Source organism: Rhinatrema bivittatum, chromosome 7, assembly GCF_901001135.1.
Source record: "Rhinatrema bivittatum chromosome 7, aRhiBiv1.1, whole genome shotgun sequence".
Lineage (NCBI taxonomy): Eukaryota > Metazoa > Chordata > Amphibia > Gymnophiona > Rhinatrematidae > Rhinatrema > Rhinatrema bivittatum.
Window position 1 is genome coordinate 77,753,262 of NC_042621.1, and position 21,235 is coordinate 77,774,496.

Below are 21,235 nucleotides of genomic sequence, written 5' to 3' on the forward strand. Positions count from 1 at the left end.
CGAGCCCAGCACGGCTGGATGCCGCTGAAGTCGGGCCTTCCTTGCGGCTGGAGCCGCGGACTTTCCTTCCTCACGCGGCCCGGAGGCTGCCCTTGGTGTCCTGCTTCACCGCAGCAGGAGCCGCGGACTTCTGTCTGCCACCTTCGCGGCTGGAGGCCGCAAGCCACGGCCTGGATTGGCGGCTGGAGCCGCCCCCGGGGCCTCCTGCAGCGGCTGGAGGCGCTGCCGTCTTTGGGGCCTGCCTACAGGCCCAGCCCTGCGTCTGCGTCATCGATGTCGGTGCAGGACCGCTGTCCACAGTCCTGCACAGTCCTGCTTCCTTCCTCCTAGGCGCGCGGCCGCGCCTCTCTTCTGGATTTAAAGGGCCCCCGGCCGGATATGCCCTGGGCCCCACCTAGAGACTGTTTCCTGCTTCAGCCCTATAAAAGGGCTGTTCCTGCATTTCCTTGTTGCCTTGCATCAGAGTTACTTCAGTCCTGGAGGCTCCTGCCTGCCAGAGCTCCGTCAGGTCATCTGTCTTCTTCGTGGAGCTCCTAGTCTCATCTTGTCGTCTCTTCATGCCATGTCTTCATTGCCTGAGGTTCCCGTCTTGGTGTCTCATCTCCTGATGTCTCGCTTCCTGGTGTTCTAGCCCTCCTTGGTGTTCGTTCTTGCTCCGGAGCCTTCTGTTCTGCCGGCTGTGGATCTCCGGGTGACGGGTCGCCGTCATGGGAGATGCCGGCAGTGGACTGGTGTCCTGTGCTCCTGAGCAGTTTTATCCTGCCAGCCCTTGTGGAGCTTCGAATGACATCTGGCTCCGTCTTCGAAGTTCTGCCTCGGCTGGATTCTTCCCTGCTCTTGTCCCGCGCTCTGCGTGGTCCGTGACCAGCCTCCTCGGGCTGTGTAGGGCGTGTAGTGGGACAAGGTTGCCCGTGAAGGTGGGCTGAGTAGGGCGCCCTGAGAGACAGTGCCAATGTCTCTACCTGCCCAGCTTCTCGTCTCGTCTGGACTTCGTCAAGTTCCTTGTCTCGTCTCTGATGCCGTTGCATCAGCCTTGGTGTCATGTCTTCAACAGCCCTGGTGTCATGTCTTCAACAGCCCTGGTGTCATGTCTTCGTGTCAAGGCCTCCGTCTGCCCTCATCCTCAGGTCGGCCTGCTGCTCCATACTGATCCAAGCGGCAGGTCCGAAAGGGCTCGGAGCAGTCGGAGGACCGTTCACCTACCAACATCATCTTGTTGTTGGTGCTGGGAGCTTGCAGGCCCGGCAGAGGGTAAGACCGTGTCTCTGCCATCCTGGGACACATCGCCAATCCTCAGTTTGGTCCTGGATCCATCTGGGGTCGGGCTGAGGCCCAAGGGCACACTAAAACACCCATTATGTAACAGAATGTAAGGCCTTCGAGGCCGCCTACACAACAGGAGCTATCAAATCTTCCTTGGGAAAGTTGAGAAATTTCAAATTAAGTCTCCGTGAATAATTGTCCAAGTTTTCAAATTGGTGACAAGACCATTCCTTATCTCTAAGCAATGATGACTGACACTGTTGCAGATCTTCATATTGAGTGGTCACTAAATTAGTCTTTTCATCTTGTCTCTTAAGTTGTTGTTCGTGAGATACAGGTTGTTTCTGGAGATCCTTGTATTTTGAAAGTACAATATCATTTTTCCCAGATAAACTGTCCATTCCCCTAATAGACCACAGAGTCCATAGTGATTACAGTTGGCTTTACTAAGTTGAATTTGGAATTAGTCACTGGAGTAGAAGTTACAATAATACCATAATTAACTTGGCCAACTTGAATTGCCCCCAGGTTCTCGCCATCTCTGAGAATAGAAGCAAAATCCTCTTTAAGGCAATAAGTTTTCATTCCCATCCTGGGGTGTCTCTTGTGGCTTTGGAGGTGTCCTAGCATCCGGACTAAGGGAGAGAGAGTCTCCACGAATAGCAGCATTCGATGTTCCTAGCTGACCTGCCAAAAGATGTTCACTTCTGGGCACCATAAAGCCAGAAATAGCAGGTTGGGTCATAGGAAGAGGAAAAAAGAGGTCAGATGGGGGAAGATTCAAAGATCCCTTCCTCCACAAGAAAAATGAAGCAAAATAGAAAACTTACAATTAACAGGAGCTTCCATATGATGACAAAAATCATCCTAAAAGGGTGCCCCTTTGGCACATAGCTTCAGTGATGGGTGTTGGTGGATGTGTTCCTCTAGGCCAGAATTTTTAAGTGGAAATACTCTACACTGCCCAATGATGTCTGTAGAGAAAGGGAAGCTCAGCTGAAATAGATGGATATCGTCCTCTCTTGTGGTCACTCCCCCACCTTTGCTATTTAACATCTATCTATATCCACTATGGCAGGAATATGGGGTCAAATATCAATTTTATGCATATGTATTTAGCTCTACATTGCCGTGGCATCCAATCAAATAATCATTGAATAAACTTAGAGACATAAGAAACATGACAGCCGAAAAAGCATATGACCTATATGGTCTGCCCATCCACACACCAACTAAGCTCTAAAATCCTTACCATTGCCTCAGAGATCCCCTATGCTTCCCTCATGGCATCTTGAATTCAGGTACTGACCTTGTCTCCACCACCTCTACTGAGGGCCATGCCATGCAGCCACCACCCTCTCCGTAAAGAAGCATTTCCTTAGATTACTTCTGTGTCCTCTTTCATTCTCATCCCATGAGCCCTTGTTTCAGAGCCTTCTTTCTATTGAAAGAGAACACTTCCTGTGCATTGATACTGTAGAGGTATTTAAATGTTGATGCACTTATATATGTAATGGTATAGTCTGCCTTGAATATGGAGAAATGGTATAGTATAAACATGGAATAAATCATATCTCACCTAGCCTGGATATACCTGTTTAGATTTTTTAATCTGTCCATATAGGCCTTAGAACAAAGACCATTGACCATTTTAGTAGCCACCCTAAGGACTCACCAAGAACTTATACAGGAGCATTATTGCCTTCTTTTTGCTGACCATTCCTCTTCCTGTGCATCCAAGCATCTTTCTGGCTTTTGCTGTCACTTTATCCACTTGTTTGGCCAACTTTAATATTATCAGATACAAACACTCCTAGATTCTGTTCTCATTTCATGCATAAAATAATCTCACCCCCCCCCCCCATACTGTACCACTTCCTTGGGTTTCCATGCTTTCCTGGCTCTCTACCCCAGTGTTTCCCAACTCTCTCCAGGAGGCATACCTAACCAGCTGGGTTTTCAGGATATCCATAACGAATATGCATGAGATAGGTTTGCATGCATTAGAGACCCACGGTTTGCAAATCTGTCTCAAGCATATTTATTGTGGTAATCCTGAAAACCCAACTGGTTAAGTATGTCTCCTGGAGAGAGTTATGAAACATTGTTCTACCCTGTTACAAATTTTAGTGTAATCAGCAAAATACAAACCTATTCCAGTAGTCCTTTCTTAATATCGTTTACAGAACTGATCCCTACGGCATACCCCTAGTAGCACTCAACCAGTTTCTAACCCATTCAGTCACTTTAGAGCCCATATCACAGGGGCATTTAGTTGATTTGTGTGCAGTGAACATTATAGTCATGCTACTAGTAACTCTTAGGTTCTCAGATGTCAGCTTGTTTAGTGCAGGATGGTTGATGGGAGAGATTCCATTCACGTGCAGCGGGGTCTGGAATGGCTGTCTCCCTGGTAGGGATATATAGCAGTCCTCTGGCTAGAGTTTGGAAGGCAGTCTCTTTTGATTGGCACAAGATTAGGAGGTAGTTAGGAGTTTAGATGCAATTGGTTTTTTTTGGGCACAGTCAGAGGAGCCAGGTAAGCCCCTGTTTGGAGGTCCTGACCAGGGTCAGGAGAGGTTTTCCTTTCCATGGAGTATAATGATGTGGTTATATTGTGTGGTAGATATGACTTTCAAAGAGCCCTGAATCCTTGTGCTGTACCTGTAGATCAAAAATGTCCAATAGTTGTGATTTGCCAGAGGAAGTTTGCCAGCATTTTGAAACAAAAATAACTTCCCACAGAAACCTGGTCTCTTCAGTCCATGAATATTTTGCTGCTGTTTAAACACACAAAATTGCTAGAGGAGATAAACAGTGTTATTACCTGTACCCAATTACACTTGAGTAGTCTGAGGTCCAGCAATGTTTCTATTTCTATGGTAGATCCACAGATTTAGCTACAGTTGAATCAGCGTATACAAAGTTCTCTAAACCAGGGTTCCTCCAAAGTTGGTCTATGAGACTCAACCGGATTTGTTTTTCTGAGTATCCACAATAAATATTCATGAGTGATAACTGCATATCATTAATCTTAAAAAAACAATCTGGTCTAAGAACCATATTGCATATTTTGGTTGTTTGTGGAAAACAAATCTGATTGAAGATCTAGAAAACTAAAGTCAGGAACTACTGTTTCAGGCAATGATAATCTGCAATCATGGTGAGTGAGGCATTCCATCTATAAAAACTGAAAAGGATGTATTGTAGTTTTCCCATAAATTTAAAATGGGAGAATCTGTTTGTGAATCTGGCCCCACATAGGCAGGAGTCCTTTTTATGGGGAGAGATATCTTGTCTCTCTCCTAGAGAAGCATTTAGAAGCTAGAAATACATGTGCAGGAATGGTACTGCTGACCTTTTAACTAGAGAAGCAGAATCTGACAGCAGATAAGTACCGTAAGACACATTTACTCTTCCCATATATTTTCCTGCTATTCTTTAGACCCCAAATGATCCCTGTTAACCTGTCTTTCCCTTCACCACATCTCAACTAAGGATCCTCTGTATTTGTTCCATGCTATCTTGCTATCTCATCTTTCCCTTCACCACATCTCAACTAAGGATCCTCTGTATTTGTTCCATGCTATCTTGCTATCTCATCTTTCCCTTCACCACATCTCAACTAAGGATCCTCTGTATTTGTTCCATGCTATCTTGCTATCTCATCTTTCCCTTCACCACATCTCAACTAAGGATCCTCTGTATTTGTTCCATGCTATCTTGCTATCTCATCTTTCCCTTCACCACATCTCAACTAAGGATCCTCTATATTTGTTCCATGCTATCTTGCTATCTCATCTTAAGAGAAAGTAGAGCCTGGCATCATGGGGTGTAGAACTTGATCTATGATGCTGCATAGGCAAGAACAAACCTGGAGCTGGGTCTCTACTTCGTTTGCTATTCCAATACCACCAGAAGCGGAAGAGAAACTTCATCACACCTGTGTTCCTGTTGTGATACTATGAACACTTACAGGCCGTTTTCGACACCCTCCTATTACCCCTTATACTGTAAGAATCTTATACTGTAAGGCAGTGGTCCCCAACCCTGTCCTGGGGGCCCACCAGCCAGTCGGGTTTTCAGGATATCCACAATGAAATATGCATGACAGAAAATGTGCAAGTTATGGAGGCAGTGCATGCAAATTTTCTCTCATGCATATTCATTGTGAATATCCTGAAATCCCGAATGGCTGGTGTGCCCCCGGGACAGGAGTGGGGACCACTGCTGTAAGGGGTAATAGCGCTCGGAAAACGCACCACCAACCCCCCCAAAACTAATAGCACTCATCACATGCAGATGCATGTTGATGAGCCTATTAGTTATTCGCCCGGAATACTGAAAGTAAAATGTGCGGCCGCACGTTTTACTCTCAGAAATTAATGCCTGCTCAAGGGCAGGCGTTAACTTAGAAAGCATAGCGATGTTAAGTCGGAGGCACCAAAAATACAAAAAAAAAAAATACAAAAAAACTCTGCCTGCCAGTTGGCAGGTTTGAGAACAGAAGCTCAATTTTGCCAGCGTCCATTTTCCGAACCCATGGCTGTCAGCGGATTTGAAAACCAATGCTCGTAAAATTAAGCGTCGGTTGTTGGACCCACTGACAGCCGCCACTTCCGCTAATGAGGTGCTAGGGACGCGCTATTGTCCCTAGCGCCTCCTTATTAGCACCCGGCCTAATTTACAATCAGAATCTGGCACCCAGGAGAGGTGCCTGGGTGCGCGTCAGAAGAGCAGGCGCTCAACTCAGTGCCAGCTCCCCCGCACCTTTTATTAAATCGGCCTGCTAAAGGACTTCTTTCACAGAGCATGTTCTTTTCTGGCTGGATTCTAGTTTGAAACAAGGCAGTTGCTTTTCTCTGTTGTAGGCAGGGCTAAGCTTATGGCCAATAGCAGGAGCAGTCTGCGATATGTGTTGTCCTCTATTGAGTTGGATGGAGCAGACAAGCTGTTGCTGGGCTCAAGACTGATGTACGAGAGTTGAGGTGATTTTATGTTTTGTTTTATTTTGGGGGGGGGGGGGTTGTTTTTTTTTTTTTTTAAAGAAATCATGAGTTGCCATTATATTTTATTTTTTGGAGGAGGGGTGATGTTGAGAATTGGAATGGGCTATTATACAGATATCCCAGTATTATGTTTGATAATTAAATATATTTATTACAGGCAAGTTTTGTTGCATCTGGAAACAGGACTGATATTTCATTGGATGATCCTAACTTCTGGCAGAAATGGGCTAAAAAGGCCGAAATAGACATTGATGCTCTCAGTGGCAGAGTAAGTGTTCTTTTTCCTCTCCTAGTTCTACACTTTCTTTGCACAAAGCCCTCTGATAGTCATTTGAGAAACACATTATAGTTTAGGTCTTAAAGTACATTATCTTGCATGCACAGATATAAGTTCATGCTGGTTAATCAGATATGACTTGCTGAAAGCCCAAATTAATATCCCATTAAAAAAAAAAAGATTTGTTGTTGACTTTGCCTTTTAGTTTGTGTATTTGGGTGGCCTAATCTGTTCACCTTTTGACCAGTAGGTTTTATAAAAATGCAACACCTGCATTAAGATGAGACTTAAGTAGGTGGCTGGTAAACATGTAGAAATATTAAAACGCATTACTCAAGCACAGAATTATTGGCCATCCAGGCTAAAATGTATCTGAGATAAAGCAGAGGGCTGGTTAGGTAATACTTGTTTTACCTGAGTATATATGCTGATATTTTGCATCAGCTGTAGGTACTTGGGTGTCTGAGCTATGCCAATAAAAAAAAATAAAAAATACACGCATGTTAGCTCAGGAAATTCAGACCACACAACCAATGGTACAGATGAACATTTGTCAACTGAATATTTTCCTTAAATATGTATTTCTGAGTATAATTGCTAGTATAGGACCAGATGCATGCATGTGGGTAACCTACTTTTTACTGCCTCATTATTGTTGAAAGTATAAAAATCAAAGGAATTTATGTGATGAAAAGATATGTGCACAGGACTTCCTAAAAGTGTTTTGGATTGGTTTCATGTTTAGCTTTAGCATTGGGTGTGCAAATTATCATAAATCCACCCTGGTAATGGAGGAATATACTCATGAGCTCAATATTAAAAAGGGCAGTTGGGGACTCCAGATTGGGGAGACCTTTAATCTGAGATGACTTTTAAATATTGCAGAACAGCCTGGTTATAGACACCCCAAGGATCAGAAAGCAAACTCGGCCATTCAGTGCCACAAAGGATGAATTGGCTGAGCTATCGGAAGTGGAGAGTGAAGGTGATGATAAGCCAAAACTACGGAGGCCGTATGATCGCTCCAACGGCTATGGAAGAACAGAGTGTTTTCGAGTGGAGAAAAATTTGCTTGTTTACGGGTAAAATGACACTTCCCATTTACACTAATGTTAATTTCAAAAGCAGGATCTGTTTCCAGAAAGAATAATTTTTCTTTATATTGCACCTATATTTTTTATGAAAAATTACTGACTGGAAAATGCTGAAAATATCATTTTTCTCTGAAGACAAGTGGTTCCCTTCGGTCACATACATGAATGATGTTGTCCTTTTTGATTGTAACACAGAATGTGATTTCCAGAGTTTCCTAGAGCAAAGTATTATGTGAGTTGATTAGACCACCTGAATATGTAGAAAATGGGTCACCGTACAAATTGTAGGTGGAAGGGGCATAGCCCTCAAACGTTAGTCTCATATATTGAATTAGTCCAATATAAAGGTATCAAACTTGTTTGACCCTTATTTCTATAGAGCTTTCTAGGATATTTTTAAATCTCTAGTGAGCATGCATGGCAGTTCCCATATACCTATAGTCATGTAATGTGCTCCAGTTTGCTGTTTTCATGGTGGCTATAGGATGTATTTTTCTCTTGCTAGTGCTTCTGCTAAGATGGTGTGTGTTACTTTTTCTTGCAACATAATTTTCTTTTAGTATGGCTTTGTTTTTTGTTTTACTCCTAGTTTTCAGTTAGGTTTTTCAGCACCTTTTAAATGTATTTAGTACTTGTTGCCCTAGTTAAAAAAACGGCTGTTTTTCTTTGTAGCTTTTAGCAAGCTTTCGAATTTGACCATCTTTCTCTTCCATCATATATGTTTAGGGGTTAGGGTTTGTTGTTTGGATTTGAAGGAAATATATACGCGCACAAAGATACATCCAAGTCACGATAAGTATATCAGATTTATAGGAGAGAAGCATCACCTCTAGTATCGCATTCTGCCCTTTGGCCTGCTATCAGCCCCACAGGTCTTTACAAAATGTCTAGCTGTCCTCAAAGCGTTCCTAGGCAAAAATGTTTCCCTAGCTGTACGATTGGCTGTTCAAGGGTACCTCTCAGGCAGAGACACAGATCCATTCTTAGTCCTGTCTGAATGCTGACGTTACTAGGGTTCATCATAAATTATCCCAAATCAAAACTGTTTCCAACAACTTAATTGGATTTTATAGGGGCTTTGTTACACATTGATTCATGCCATGGCTTTCCTTCCCACCAGTGAAATTTCAGACTTAGCAGTGGAGGAAGTCAGATAGCGTCAACAAACATCATTCTGGAATAACTTGAGTTTGTTGGGCCTTATGGCCTCAACCGTGTATGTAATTCCTATGGAATACTGTTAAAAGTCCTTAATCATAGAGAAAATAAATAAATACAAACTTTCTAACACCACTTTGAATTCACTCATGCCTATCTTTTCATTTAATTATGTTATAATTATAAAGGAAATACTGTATCACTTGTTAATACATTTATGTGCCTATATAAATCCTCATTAATTCAGTTTGTGTTCATGGTTTAACTGCACACTTTTTTTCATCACTCTGCTTTAATCATGGGTCTTATACAAATAAAACTTCAAGCTGTTGCCACAAATTCCGCAATTCTTAATTCAACAATAAACTTACAATTAAAAAGTTGGTGGAAACCAAAACCCTACATGGTCTGTGTTTGAGTGTCAATATCCTTCATCAGGGGAATATTCCTTCACTCAACGTTCCTGTGAAAAGAGTGCACCACCATTATTTTAAATACAAATCCTTCAATCACATAAAACCACATGGATAATGAAGATGATGACAGCAAATCAGGTTCATCTAAAACATTGATGACATAGTTCAAATTCTTCTAAAATATTGATCACACAATTCATAAAATGAGTGCTGCTCTATTTCTATATTTAAACCCTCGGTTGGATTGTACCCAAAGACTATATCCAATATTGCAATATAGTCTTTGGGTACAATCCAACCAAAGGTTAGAAGTCAGCAAGACTTTTTTATTTAAAAATTAAAAACTGAGAAGAGACTGGAATCCATGATTTACATAGCTCCATCTTGACCAAGACAGATTTGGTCTCTTGATGCTTCAGGATGTATCCATCTAGATACCAATCAAACCGGATGTTTTTTCATTTTAAATATGGCAGAAACAGGGATCACTGCTTCATCCCATCTCCAATCCCTTGCCCTCACAGCTTTGATATTGAGAGTATAGTTATTTGTTCCTGCAGTCTCCTCAATTCAGTGTCTGAAGTAATACTGGCTTCTAGGAAGGAATCCACCAGAAAGTCTTATGTCTTGTATTAGGATTAAGGAGATAGACCATAAGAATTTAGATATATATGCAAGGACAAACATTAAATCGATCACATGCTACTAATACCGGTAAGTACAGCTCTTATGGCATCCAGCAAGTAGTATATTCAGTTCTTAAGTTTTTCAGCAAGGCTCTCATCATCCTTTCTTGATCAATTTCACACATCTCCTCAAGTCCTGCTCTGTTACTGCACCTCACTTAGCAAGTACTATGTATTTCGTTCTTTCTGCATCTGCTTTTATTTGGCCCGATCTAGCCCCAACTGCTCAATGCTATCCATTGTCTAATACTATATTATGTTTAATGTAATTTAATTTAATGTAACGTTACCTAATGGTTCTATATTCCTAATGTTTTATTCAAAGTTTATTCAATGTTTCATGTTCTATGTAACGCTTTCATGTGAGGTTATTGTTTCACTGTAAACCGGTTTGATTTGTATCCCATGCAAGAAGATCGGTATATAAAATTAAAAAATAAATAAATAAATAAATAATAAGCAGAGACTATTTCCTAAGTCAACTTAACTAATAGCAATTGACGGACTTCTCCTCCAGGAGTTTGACCAAACCTTTTTTAAACCCAGATAAGCGAACTACCTTAATCATATCCTCTGGCAATGAATTCCAGAGCTTAATTATGCATTGAGTGAAAAATAATTTTTTTTTTATTTGTTTTAAATGTGCTAATTGTTAACATCAAGGTGTGCCCCCAAGTCCTTGTATTCTGAAAGAGTAAACAACCAATTTACATTAAATCATTCTAATCCTCTCATGATTTGATAGACCTCCATCATACCCCCCCCCCCCCCCCCCCTCAGCTGTCTCTTCTCCAAGCTGACCAGCCCTAACTTCTTTAGCCTTCTTTGTTACCAGAACCTCGGTATATAAAAATGCTAAATAAATAAAAATAAAATAGCCTTTCATCATAGGGGAGCCAATCCATCCCCTTTATCATTTTGGTCCCTCTTCTCTGGACTTTCTCAGTGCATCAACATCTTTTTTTGAGATACGGCGACAAGAATTTAACCTATTATTCAAGGTGTGGTCTCACCATGGAACAAAAGAGGCATTATGACATTCTCTGTTTTATTTCACCATTCCTTTCCTAATAATTCCTAATATTCTGTGTGCTTTTTGAACCGCCATAGCACACTGAGCCGAAGATTTCAATGTATTGTCTATTGTCTATGATGCCTAGATCTTTTTCCTGGGTGATAACTCCTAACATGAAACCTAACGTCAAGTAACTACAGCATGGGTGGTTATTCCTTATATGCATCACTTTGCACTTGTCCACATTAAATTTTATCTGCCATTTGGACACCCAATCTTCCACTCTTGCAAGGTCAGGCTACAATTTATCACTATCTGCCTTTGATTTAACTACTATGAAAAATTTTGTGTCATCTGCAAATTTGATCACCTTACTTGTTGTGCCCTTTCCCGATCATTATAAATGTATTAAACACTGGTCCAAGTATAGATTGCTGAGGCACTCCCTATTTATTTTTCTCCACTGAGAAAATTGACCGTGTAATCCTACTCCTTGTTTGCAGTCCACAAAAATACATTGCCTCCTATCCCATGATTTTTTAAATTTTCTTAGAAGCCTTTCATGGGGTACTTTGTCAAATGCCTTCATAAAATTCAAATACACTACATAAGAACATAAGAACATAAGAAAATGCCATACTGGGTCAGACCAAGGGTCCATCAAGCCCAGCATCCTGTTTCCAACAGTGGCCAATCCAGGCCATAAGAACCTGGCAAATACCCAAAAACTAAGTCTATTCCATGTAACCATTGCTAATGGCAGTGGCTATTCTCTAAGTGAACTTAATAGCAGGTAATGGACTTCTCCTCCAAGAACTTATCCAATCCTTTTTTAAACACAGCTATACTAACTGCACGTACCACATTCTCTGGCAACAAATTCCAGAGTTTAATTGTGCGTTGAGTAAAAAAGAACTTTCTCCGATTAGTTTTAAATGTGCCCCATGCTAACTTCATGGAGTGTCCCCTAGTCTTTCTACTATCCGAAAGAGTAAATAATCGATTCACATCTACCCGTTCTAGACCTCTCATGATTTTAAACACCTCTATCATATCCCCCCTCAGTCGTCTCTTCTCCAAGCTGAAAAGTCCTAACCTCTTTAGTCTTTCCTCATAGGGGAGTTGTTCCATTCCCCTTATCATTTTGGTAGCCCTTCTCTGTACCTTCTCCATCGCAATTATATCTTTTTTGAGATGCGGCGACCAGAATTGTACACAGTATTCAAGGTGCGGTCTCACCATGGAGCGATACAGAGGCATTATGACATTTTCCGTTTTATTCATCATTCCTTTTCTAATAATTCCCAACATTCTGTTTGCTTTTTTGACTGCCGCAGCACACTGAACCGACGATTTCAATGTGTTATCCACTATGACACCTAGATCTCTTTCTTGGGTTGTAGCACCTAATATGGAACCCAACATCGTGTAATTATAGCATGGGTTATTTTTCCCTATATGCATCACCTTGTACTTATCCACATTAAATTTCATCTGCCATTTGGATGCCCAATTTTCCAGTCTCACAAGGTCTTCCTGCAATTTATCACAATCTGCTTGTGATTTAACTACTCTGAACAATTTTGTGTCATCTGCAAATTTGATTATCTCACTCGTCGTATTTCTTTCCAGATCATTTATAAATATATTGAACAGTAAGGGTCCCTTACAGTAAGGGTCCCAATACAGATCCCTCATGTGGATAAAGGTAAAGCCATCTACTTGGCTTTACCTTTATCCACATGTCTATTAAGACCTTAAAAAAAAAAATGTAGCAGATTTGTGAGACAAGATTTCCTTGACCTGAAAGTTACTGAATCCCTGTAGACTGACTTACCTGACCTGGATATTTGCTTTTATGGGAGCAGTCACTTTGGCCCACAGCATTGGGGAGCTCCAGGCTTTGATAACCTATTCGCTTTACAATAAAGGTGAAGAAGTCCTTCACGCTTTGGATTATGAGGCCATCATTTTGTATCTTTTAACCCCAACAAGTCTGACCTTGGAAGGGCATATTCAGACCCATAATGTCAGGGCTATGGCTGATGTCAGTAGCTTGTATAAGATTAATTCCTATTGAAGAATCTGCAGAGCTGCAATCCTGAGTTCAATTCACATCCATTATTATTTAGATAATGACTCCCAACATATCAGCTAGTTTGGGCAATCCATTGTTTAGGGTCTTTTTGATGGTTACAGCCCAACTTCAGTGACCCTCTTCCTCCCCCAAGCCCATTTATGTGATTTTGGGGTATTTTGTTTGTTTTATTTTAAGAAAGAGGACTTTTCCGTTAACAAAAATAATTATTCCATTCTTTTGCTTGACGGCAACTCTTAGTTAGGGAGAGAGTCCAATATGTCTATCGAAAGTGAACTGCTTGTCTTCAGAGAAAGCAAAATTGCTTACCTGTAATAGATGTTCTCTTAAGACAGTAGTTTACCAGTTGCAAAATCCCTCCATCCTGCAGATCTGGAGTTGAGCTCATTAGTTTTATTACAGAACTGAACCCAACTATATAACCAAGCATTTGGGCATGAGAACTGACTTATGTACTCTCTAGAATTTCCTAGGTAGCACTGGAAGTCACATTCTGGATTATGCCATCTGTGTATGTCACTGTGAATTTCTGTTTTCAGAGAAAACTTGAAACGTGCAACTTTGCTTATATACATTAAATTGAGCCATACATTTTAATTTCAAATGTAAAATATTAAAATTGCTCTTGAAATTTCATTTGTTACTGTAGGATGAGACAGGATGATAGTAATATATCATCTATTCAACGTGGCATTTTGCACTGATCCTGCTCTTCAAATCGCTTATAGTTGCAGTCCTGATAAAAAGTGATGATTGTTTTATATCTGACTTTAAACTAGATGGGGGCGATGGAGAGAGATTTTGACACACAGTCGATTCAAAAGACAACTGAACGAACAGGATGTGGAGATTATTTGTCGAGCCTTACTGGCATACTGCCTTGTTCACTACAGAGGAGATGAGAAGATCAAAAGCTTTATTTGGGACCTTATCACCCCAACAGAGGATGGTCAGACACGGGAACTACAGAACCATCTGGGTAAAGAATAAATGTCTTATACGCTAAACTCGATGGCCATAGTTGAAATAAAGTTCACAAAATCGAACTCCTTCAGTATAATCCAGGTGCTGTCTTCTTGGTTAAAGTGGTTTATTAAATTACCACATACCATCAATGTAATACCTTTTGGGAAGTTGCAAGTATAATATTGGCTCTGTGACAAAAGGGTGGATCTTAAAAACTACCTAATTTTCCCTGTTTTGTTTTGTATACTGACCAAGTTCTATAGCAGATTCCTTTGACCTGGGTAGGTTCATGCTCCTTCCAGTTTGAATCTATACAAATGTTAGACCAGCCAACAGCCAATCTCTTTACAAACCATTACTGAACATTTCTGCCCAGTGGGCTGAAAATATACTCTTAATAAGGAGACTCAAGAGAGAAATGAGGCATAAATTCTCCACAAAATAAGGAGGCCAGTTTGATTGTTTATAAGTTAAACGTGTCTTACGTGAGATGTTATAAGTGTTTACCTTGTGGTGATTTGTGTGCAAGGTCAGTGAGTGAAATGAGGCGAGCAGTTCTGTCCAGCTGTGAGTGAGGTTACCCACTTTAACGGCAAAATGATGTATTTTGTACAAGGCAAGACAGCTTTATAAAATTGTGGTTAATTTTTTTTAATTTAAAAAGCCTGCAGTGTGTATGAGCCTTACTGTTGGGGCCAGCAAGATGAAAAGATTCAAGTGACTCTTCTATTATCATAGAAGCTCTGCACACTTAAGATAACAGCGTTATGCTCTGGGTCTCTCCAGTCCATACAACAACATTCTAATTAAATTTTCCTTTTTGTTGAGGATAAAGCAAACTAGAAGATGTTGGGGTTTTTTTTCCAAAGCATACAGCTTGTGTGCAAAGTGTGTTTTCCATCAGCTTTATTGCTTTTGGTTTTCATTCCATGCAGGTTTGTCTGCACCTGTGCCCCGAGGTAGGAAAGGAAAGAAAGCAAAGATCCAGGCAAGCACATTTGATATACACAAGGCAGAGTGGCTTCAAAAGAATAATCCAGAACACCTGCTACAAGATGAGGGTTATAAAAAACATCTAAAGCATCACTGTAATAAGTAAGTCTCAGCACAGACATTCTGTTCTGGTTAGTTACCTAAGTGGGATTTTACTGCATCTTGTTGTAAGAAAAGTCTCTTGAATAATCTTGTGATAAACTATTACAATGGAAAATAATCTGGATCATCTATAATTTTTTTTTGTCATTGTCTGATATGTGCAATACCTGACCCCAATATCGAGGCCTTGCAGTCCCAGGAGTATAAAGTGCCCCTGAGACTGGAAGCTCATTTTCAAAGGACATTGAAGCAGGTGCAAAGTATGCGGGAAGATTTAAAAATGCAATCTATGTGTACGTTTTCCCTCCCTCCGCCTTTATTTTGTGTGGATAAAAATATTCATGCTGTGGGTGCAGCAGTAATCAGAAGGCTTCTCCGAACACAAGCAGGTTGCAGCTCACGCATGGGTGACGTCATCCAGTGGAAGCTGGCACGTAACTTTGATCTCAAAGATTCTAGCGCTTTCAGCATGCTTTGCCTCTCGGGCAGAGTCCCTCAGTTTTTCTTTTTCCACTTAACCATGTGGTTGTGGATTCAGCTTTGTTCTTCTCATAGCTAATGCTGGGAGCTGCAAGCAACTGTTTTTTCAGGCAGAGCCTTAGTGTGTTTTTTATTTTCCCTCATTTCCCTTGCAATAGCTTAGGCTTAGTTTTTTTTTTCACTCTCTCTTTCTGGCACCTCTCTGTCAGCTACATGGTGGACCTATTGGAAGGTGCAGCCAACAGAGGTTTTTCCCCTTAATAATTAATGCTGCATCTGCAGCTTATTCCTGTGTCCTCTCCTTAACTTGTCCGTTTTTGCCTTTGTCAGGTGCTGTTTGAACTGGCAATGTGCAGTCCTTTGTGGTTCGAATAGGCTTATGGCCTGGGGACTTGTCTTAGTTCTTACCCAAGCAGGAGTTCCAGGAAATTCTGTCTGACCTCTGGGCATCAACGGAGGCTCAGACCTTGAAGGGATTCAGGATCATATGTTCTTGTTGGGGGAGGAGAGCTCGTCATCCCCACACTCCTGGGAATCTTGGCTGGTGCCCTGGATGACGTAGCCTCCCCTCCTGCTTGTCAGATCAATCTGGTACTACATCTCCTTTGGAGAGAGGATGAGCAATAGCCTGGGCAATCAGCATTGCCGATCTGTGCCATCCGTGCCAGAGCATTGATGGCCCTAGGAATGCGTCAAGCACCAGAGGCGCCACCGCAAGCTTTGGTCGCCATCAAACGACATGGAAGCCTTTGCCATCAAGTAGCTTGGATGCCATTGAGTGACATAGATGCTAGTCAGCACCTTGGATCAGGGGCGCCATTGATGCCATTATGCATCATGGAGGCCATCATGTGCCATGGGCATCTGTAATGCCAGTGAATGCCCATGGGCACTGTCAAGCAATGTCGGCACCATCGATGCTGCTGAGTACACTCTGTGCCATGCCCACCTTTGGTTGCCTGTGTACATCTGTGCCAGAGCACCGATGGCCCCAGGTGCCAGGGTGCACCGTGACCTATGGCTGCCTTCAAGCACCGTGGACACAGTCAAGCGCCATGGACATCAGTCAGCCCCCTAAATTGAGGGCCATCGATGCCGTCAAACGCCAGGGATCTATCGTGTGTATTGGGCGCTATTGATGCTAGTGAGCATCACAGGCACCATCAAGCACAGAGGGTGGCACCGAGGCCGTCGAACGGCATAAATGCTGTCAGGTACCATGGCAGCCATCAATGACACCTCAGATGCTATCGATGGACGCCATTGGGTACCAGGGGCGCCAGCGAGCGCTGTGGATACCATCAGGCACCAGGGTGCCATCAACATCAGAGGTGTGCAAATGACTCCCAAGGCCCCATTCTTTCTATCATATTGTGGTAGGTGCTATAAAGGGCGTATCCAATATTGTGCATTGTCTCCATGCATAACAAAGATATACCATCCATGCCGGACAGCCTGTGCCAGGTGCATCATTGCAGTGGCTCTTGATCGCTATCAAGGGCTGTTGGCAGATGGTGCCATGGATACCATCTAGTGCCTTTGTGTGTGAGCATAAGATATTGCCACAAGAAGGATGTGGAATGGCAGGCAAAACACTATAATATTACTATACCAGGTGTGTTTTAAGAACTTTTTCAAATGGTCCATAACAAATGAAAATCAAACCAAAATAAGGTAATAACAGAAGTAATTACAGTTTACTACAACATTTATTACAAAATCAGACCCCCGACCATGGAATCATGATTCGGTAGAGCTGCATCGAGAGGGACGAGTCACATACTTCATATATGCAACAGCCTTCCCTTTTACATTACTTCATATGTGCAACATCCTTTCCTATTTACATTACTTCATATATGACTCGTCCCTCCCGATGCAGCCCTAGCAAAACATGGTTCCGTGTCGGGGGTCTGATTTTGTAATAAATGTTGTGGTAAACTGTAATTATAAGACTTCTATTACCTTATTTTGGTTTGATTTTCATTTGTTATGGACCATTTGAAACAATTCTTAAAACACACCTGGTATATTGATGAACATAAGAAATGCCATACTAGGTCTGACCAAGGGTTCATCAAGCCCAGTATCCTGTTTCCAACAGTGGCCAAACCACATCACAAGTACCTGGCAAATACCCAAACATTAGATAGATCACAAGCTACTATTGCTTATTAATTACCATCATAATTTATGGATTTATCCTCTAGGAACTTATCAAATCTTTTTTAAACCCAGTTACACTAACTGCTGTAACCATATCCTCTGGCAATGAATTCCAGAGCTTAACTATGCGCTGAGTGAAAAATAATTTTCTTCAATTTGTTTTAAATGAGCTACTTGCTAATGTCATGGAGTGTGCCCCCATGGTCCTTCTGTTATCTGAGAGAGTAAATAACCAATTTACATTAACTTGTTCAAGTCCTTTTATCACTTTGTAGACTTCTATCATATCCCTCTTCAGTCATCTCTTCTCCAAACTGAACAGCCCTAACTTCTTTAGCCTTTCCTCATAGGGCAGCTGTTCCATGCCCCTTATCATTTTCGTCGCCCTTCTCTGCACTTTCTCCAGTGCAGCTATATCCTTTTTGAGATGCGTTGACCAGAACTGCACACAGTATTCAAGGTGCGGTCTCACCATGGAGCGATACAGAGGCATTATGATGTCCTCCGTTTTATTTTCCATTCTCTTCCTAATCATTCCTAACATTGTTTGCTTTTTTGATCGCCACAGCACACTGGTCTGACAATTTCAATGTATTATCCACTATTACGCTTAGATCTCTTTCCTGGTTGGTAACTCCTAAGATAGAACCTAACATTGTGTAACTACAGCAAGGGTTATTTTTCCCTATCTGCATCACTTTACTCTTGTTCACGTTAAATTTCATCTACCATTTGTAAGCCCAATCTTCCAGTCTCACAAGGTCCTCCTGCAATTCCTCACAATCCGCTTGAGATTTAACTACTCTGAATAATTTTGTGTCATCCGCAAATTTGATAACCTCACTCGTTGTACCCCTTCCCAGATCATTTGTAAATATATTAAAAAGCACTGGTCCAAGTACAGATCCCTGAGGCACTCCACTGTTTACCTTTTTCCACTGTGAAAACTGACCATTTAATCCTACTCTCTGTCTCCTGTCTTTTAACTAACTTGCAATCCACAAAAGGACATCCCCTCCTATCCCATGACTTTTTAATTTTCTTAGAAGCCTCTCATGTGGGAATTTGTTAAACGCCATCTGGAAATCCAAATATACCACATCTACCAGTTCACCTTTGCCCACATGTTTATTTACCCCTTCAAAAAAATGTAGAAGATTTGTGAGGCAAGACTTCTTTTGGGTAAATCCATGCTGGCTGTGTCCCATCAAACCATCTATCTAAATGTTTTGTGATTTTATTCTTTATAACAGTTTCCACGATTTTTCACGGCACTGAAGTCAGGCTCACTGGTCTGTAGTTTCCCAGATCACTTCTGGATCCCTTTTTAAATATAGGGGTTACATTTGCCATCTTCCAGTCTTCAGGTACATTGGTTGCTTTTAATGATAGGTTACAAATTTTTACTAATAGGTCTGAAATTTCATTTTTTAGTTCTTTCAGAACCCTGGGGTGTATACCATCTGGTCCAGGTGATTTATTACTCTTCAGTTTGTCAATCAGGCCTACCACTTCTTCCAGGTTCACTGTGATTTGGTTCAGTTGATCTGAATCATCACACATGAAAACCTTCTCCGGAACGGGTATCTCTCTCCAATATCCTCTTCAGTAAACACTGAAGCAAAGAAATTGTTTAATCTTTCTGCAATGGCTTTATCTTCTCTTATCATCCAACAGTCCAACTGACTCCCTTGCTTCGGACTGACTCCCTTGCTTTGGACATATTTTTAAAAAGTTTTATTGTGAGTTTTTGCCTCTATAGCCAATTTCTTTTCAAATTTTCTCTTAGCCTGTCTTATCAATGTCTTACATTTAACTTGCCAATGCTTATGCTTTATCCTGTTTTCTTCTGATGGATCCAACTTCCAATTTTTGAATGAAGATCTTTTGGCTAAAATAGCATCTTCCACCTCACCTTTTAACCATGCCGGACACCTAGGAGTGCTATATGATACCAATGGCAACACCTTACACACACCGCTCACCAAAGCAGTTTTTGTATCCATCCAGGCGGTGGCATGGACTGCTAGGCTTGCAAGGACTGCGTCTTTCCATACATGCATGTCACTATCAGCTCGATGGAGTACCATGGTGCGGGTGCCCAGCACTACTGTTTTAGGATGCAGATTCAGAGAAGGGCCACCTCCAGTACTAACTGGCATGTGTGTCTGTGTGTTCTTGTGCTGGAAGACATTGCCTATCTGTGAGCCGCATTACCAGTACACTGGGATGTCTTTGCCGAGAATGCAGTCAAATTCACTCTATTTTTGGGGAGGTTACCAGAGATACCTCCCTCTATCAGGAGGGCATGGACTCTTATGGGTTTCCTTCCTTATTGACTTACACACTGGACCCCTTTAGGGGGAGCCTCCAGGGCACATTCCCTCTCTAGTATGTGGATCCAACTGGGCAATGATTCAGCCCTTGATGTGCATGAACCAGTGCAGCAACATGGCTGACTGGATCACTTTCGCTGTCCTTCTAGCGCCGGGTTGCCATATAGGCCCTAGTGTCTAACTGGGCGGCCACAGACGACTGTTCTTGCCGCCAATAGAATCTCAGAAGTATGTGATTGTGCCCCACTCTCGCCCAGAGACTGGGAGAGTTTCCAGAATCGTACCAATCTAGTTGCGCAATGTGCTCTTCCCCTTCCTTAGGGATGAGAGGTCTGACTATTGGCTTGCGAGGGTTGCCCTTGGTATATTCCCTCTCAGTGCCTTGTTTTCAGCTTGGAAAGAGTTTGTTTTTTCACACCCTGTTCTCCAAATTGGCATAGGTTCTGAGTGGCAACCACCCTCTGTTTTTGCATGAGATCCAAAGTCTCATGCCACTGTTCTACTATTGCACAGTGAAGATGCCTTGTGGTGGACGATGAGCTACCCAGATAGGAACTCCTTGTAGAGCAATCCCCAGTAGCAGTTGTGGATTCCTCTCATGTGAGCAGAGTGCCTCTTCAGATACCTGCTGATCGAAACATGCATAGTTTCACTTCATTCCACTTCTATTCATCAGTGTCAATTTTGAGTGGCATGATATCTCTAGGGAAGGTTTCTCCTCCATTTCTTGACTGACCTGTTAGCCTTCCAGCAGCTTGCCAAATCTGTGGTGGCTTGGGTCGGGAGTGGAGAATATCAGAAAAGCAGCAATTGCTTAAGGGTTCTTATTTCCTCTTTCAGACGTTTTTTTTTTTTTAATTAATTAATTTATTTATTTAAAGGCTCTTCTATACCATCGTTGAGTTAGATAACCATCACAATGGTTTACAAAAAGGCACGTTAATGAAAAATATGAGTGATATAGATTACAAATTAACCATCTGCCATCATAGAACGGTAACAATTTAGTATCAAAACTATGTGTGTCAGTTAAGCTTATTTGTTCGGAAAATATTATGTAGTTTTAATTTAACATTAAAATGCATTTTGTAGGTTAAAAGTAATAACTTCTAGTTTGGAGCGTCCTTATCATTCAACAGTTTTTCTCCTTATCTTTGTCTTTGTAAAAGGCTTGTT

The 21,235-nt window shown here is 41.7% G+C and overlaps 1 protein-coding gene across 10 annotated transcripts in view; it reads left to right on the forward strand.

Annotated features, from left to right (window-relative positions):
* Positions 1 to 21,235, forward strand: part of CHD9 (chromodomain helicase DNA binding protein 9) — a 406,054-nt gene that overhangs the window by 290,122 nt on the left and 94,697 nt on the right. For all 10 annotated transcript variants that reach the window (XM_029608540.1, XM_029608542.1, XM_029608543.1 and 7 more), the window contains 4 exons: positions 6,430 to 6,540; positions 7,435 to 7,631; positions 13,796 to 13,995; positions 14,918 to 15,077. In XM_029608540.1, the coding sequence (XP_029464400.1) occupies positions 6,430 to 6,540; positions 7,435 to 7,631; positions 13,796 to 13,995; positions 14,918 to 15,077 (668 nt within the window). The remainder of the gene's footprint in view (positions 1 to 6,429; positions 6,541 to 7,434; positions 7,632 to 13,795; positions 13,996 to 14,917; positions 15,078 to 21,235) is intronic.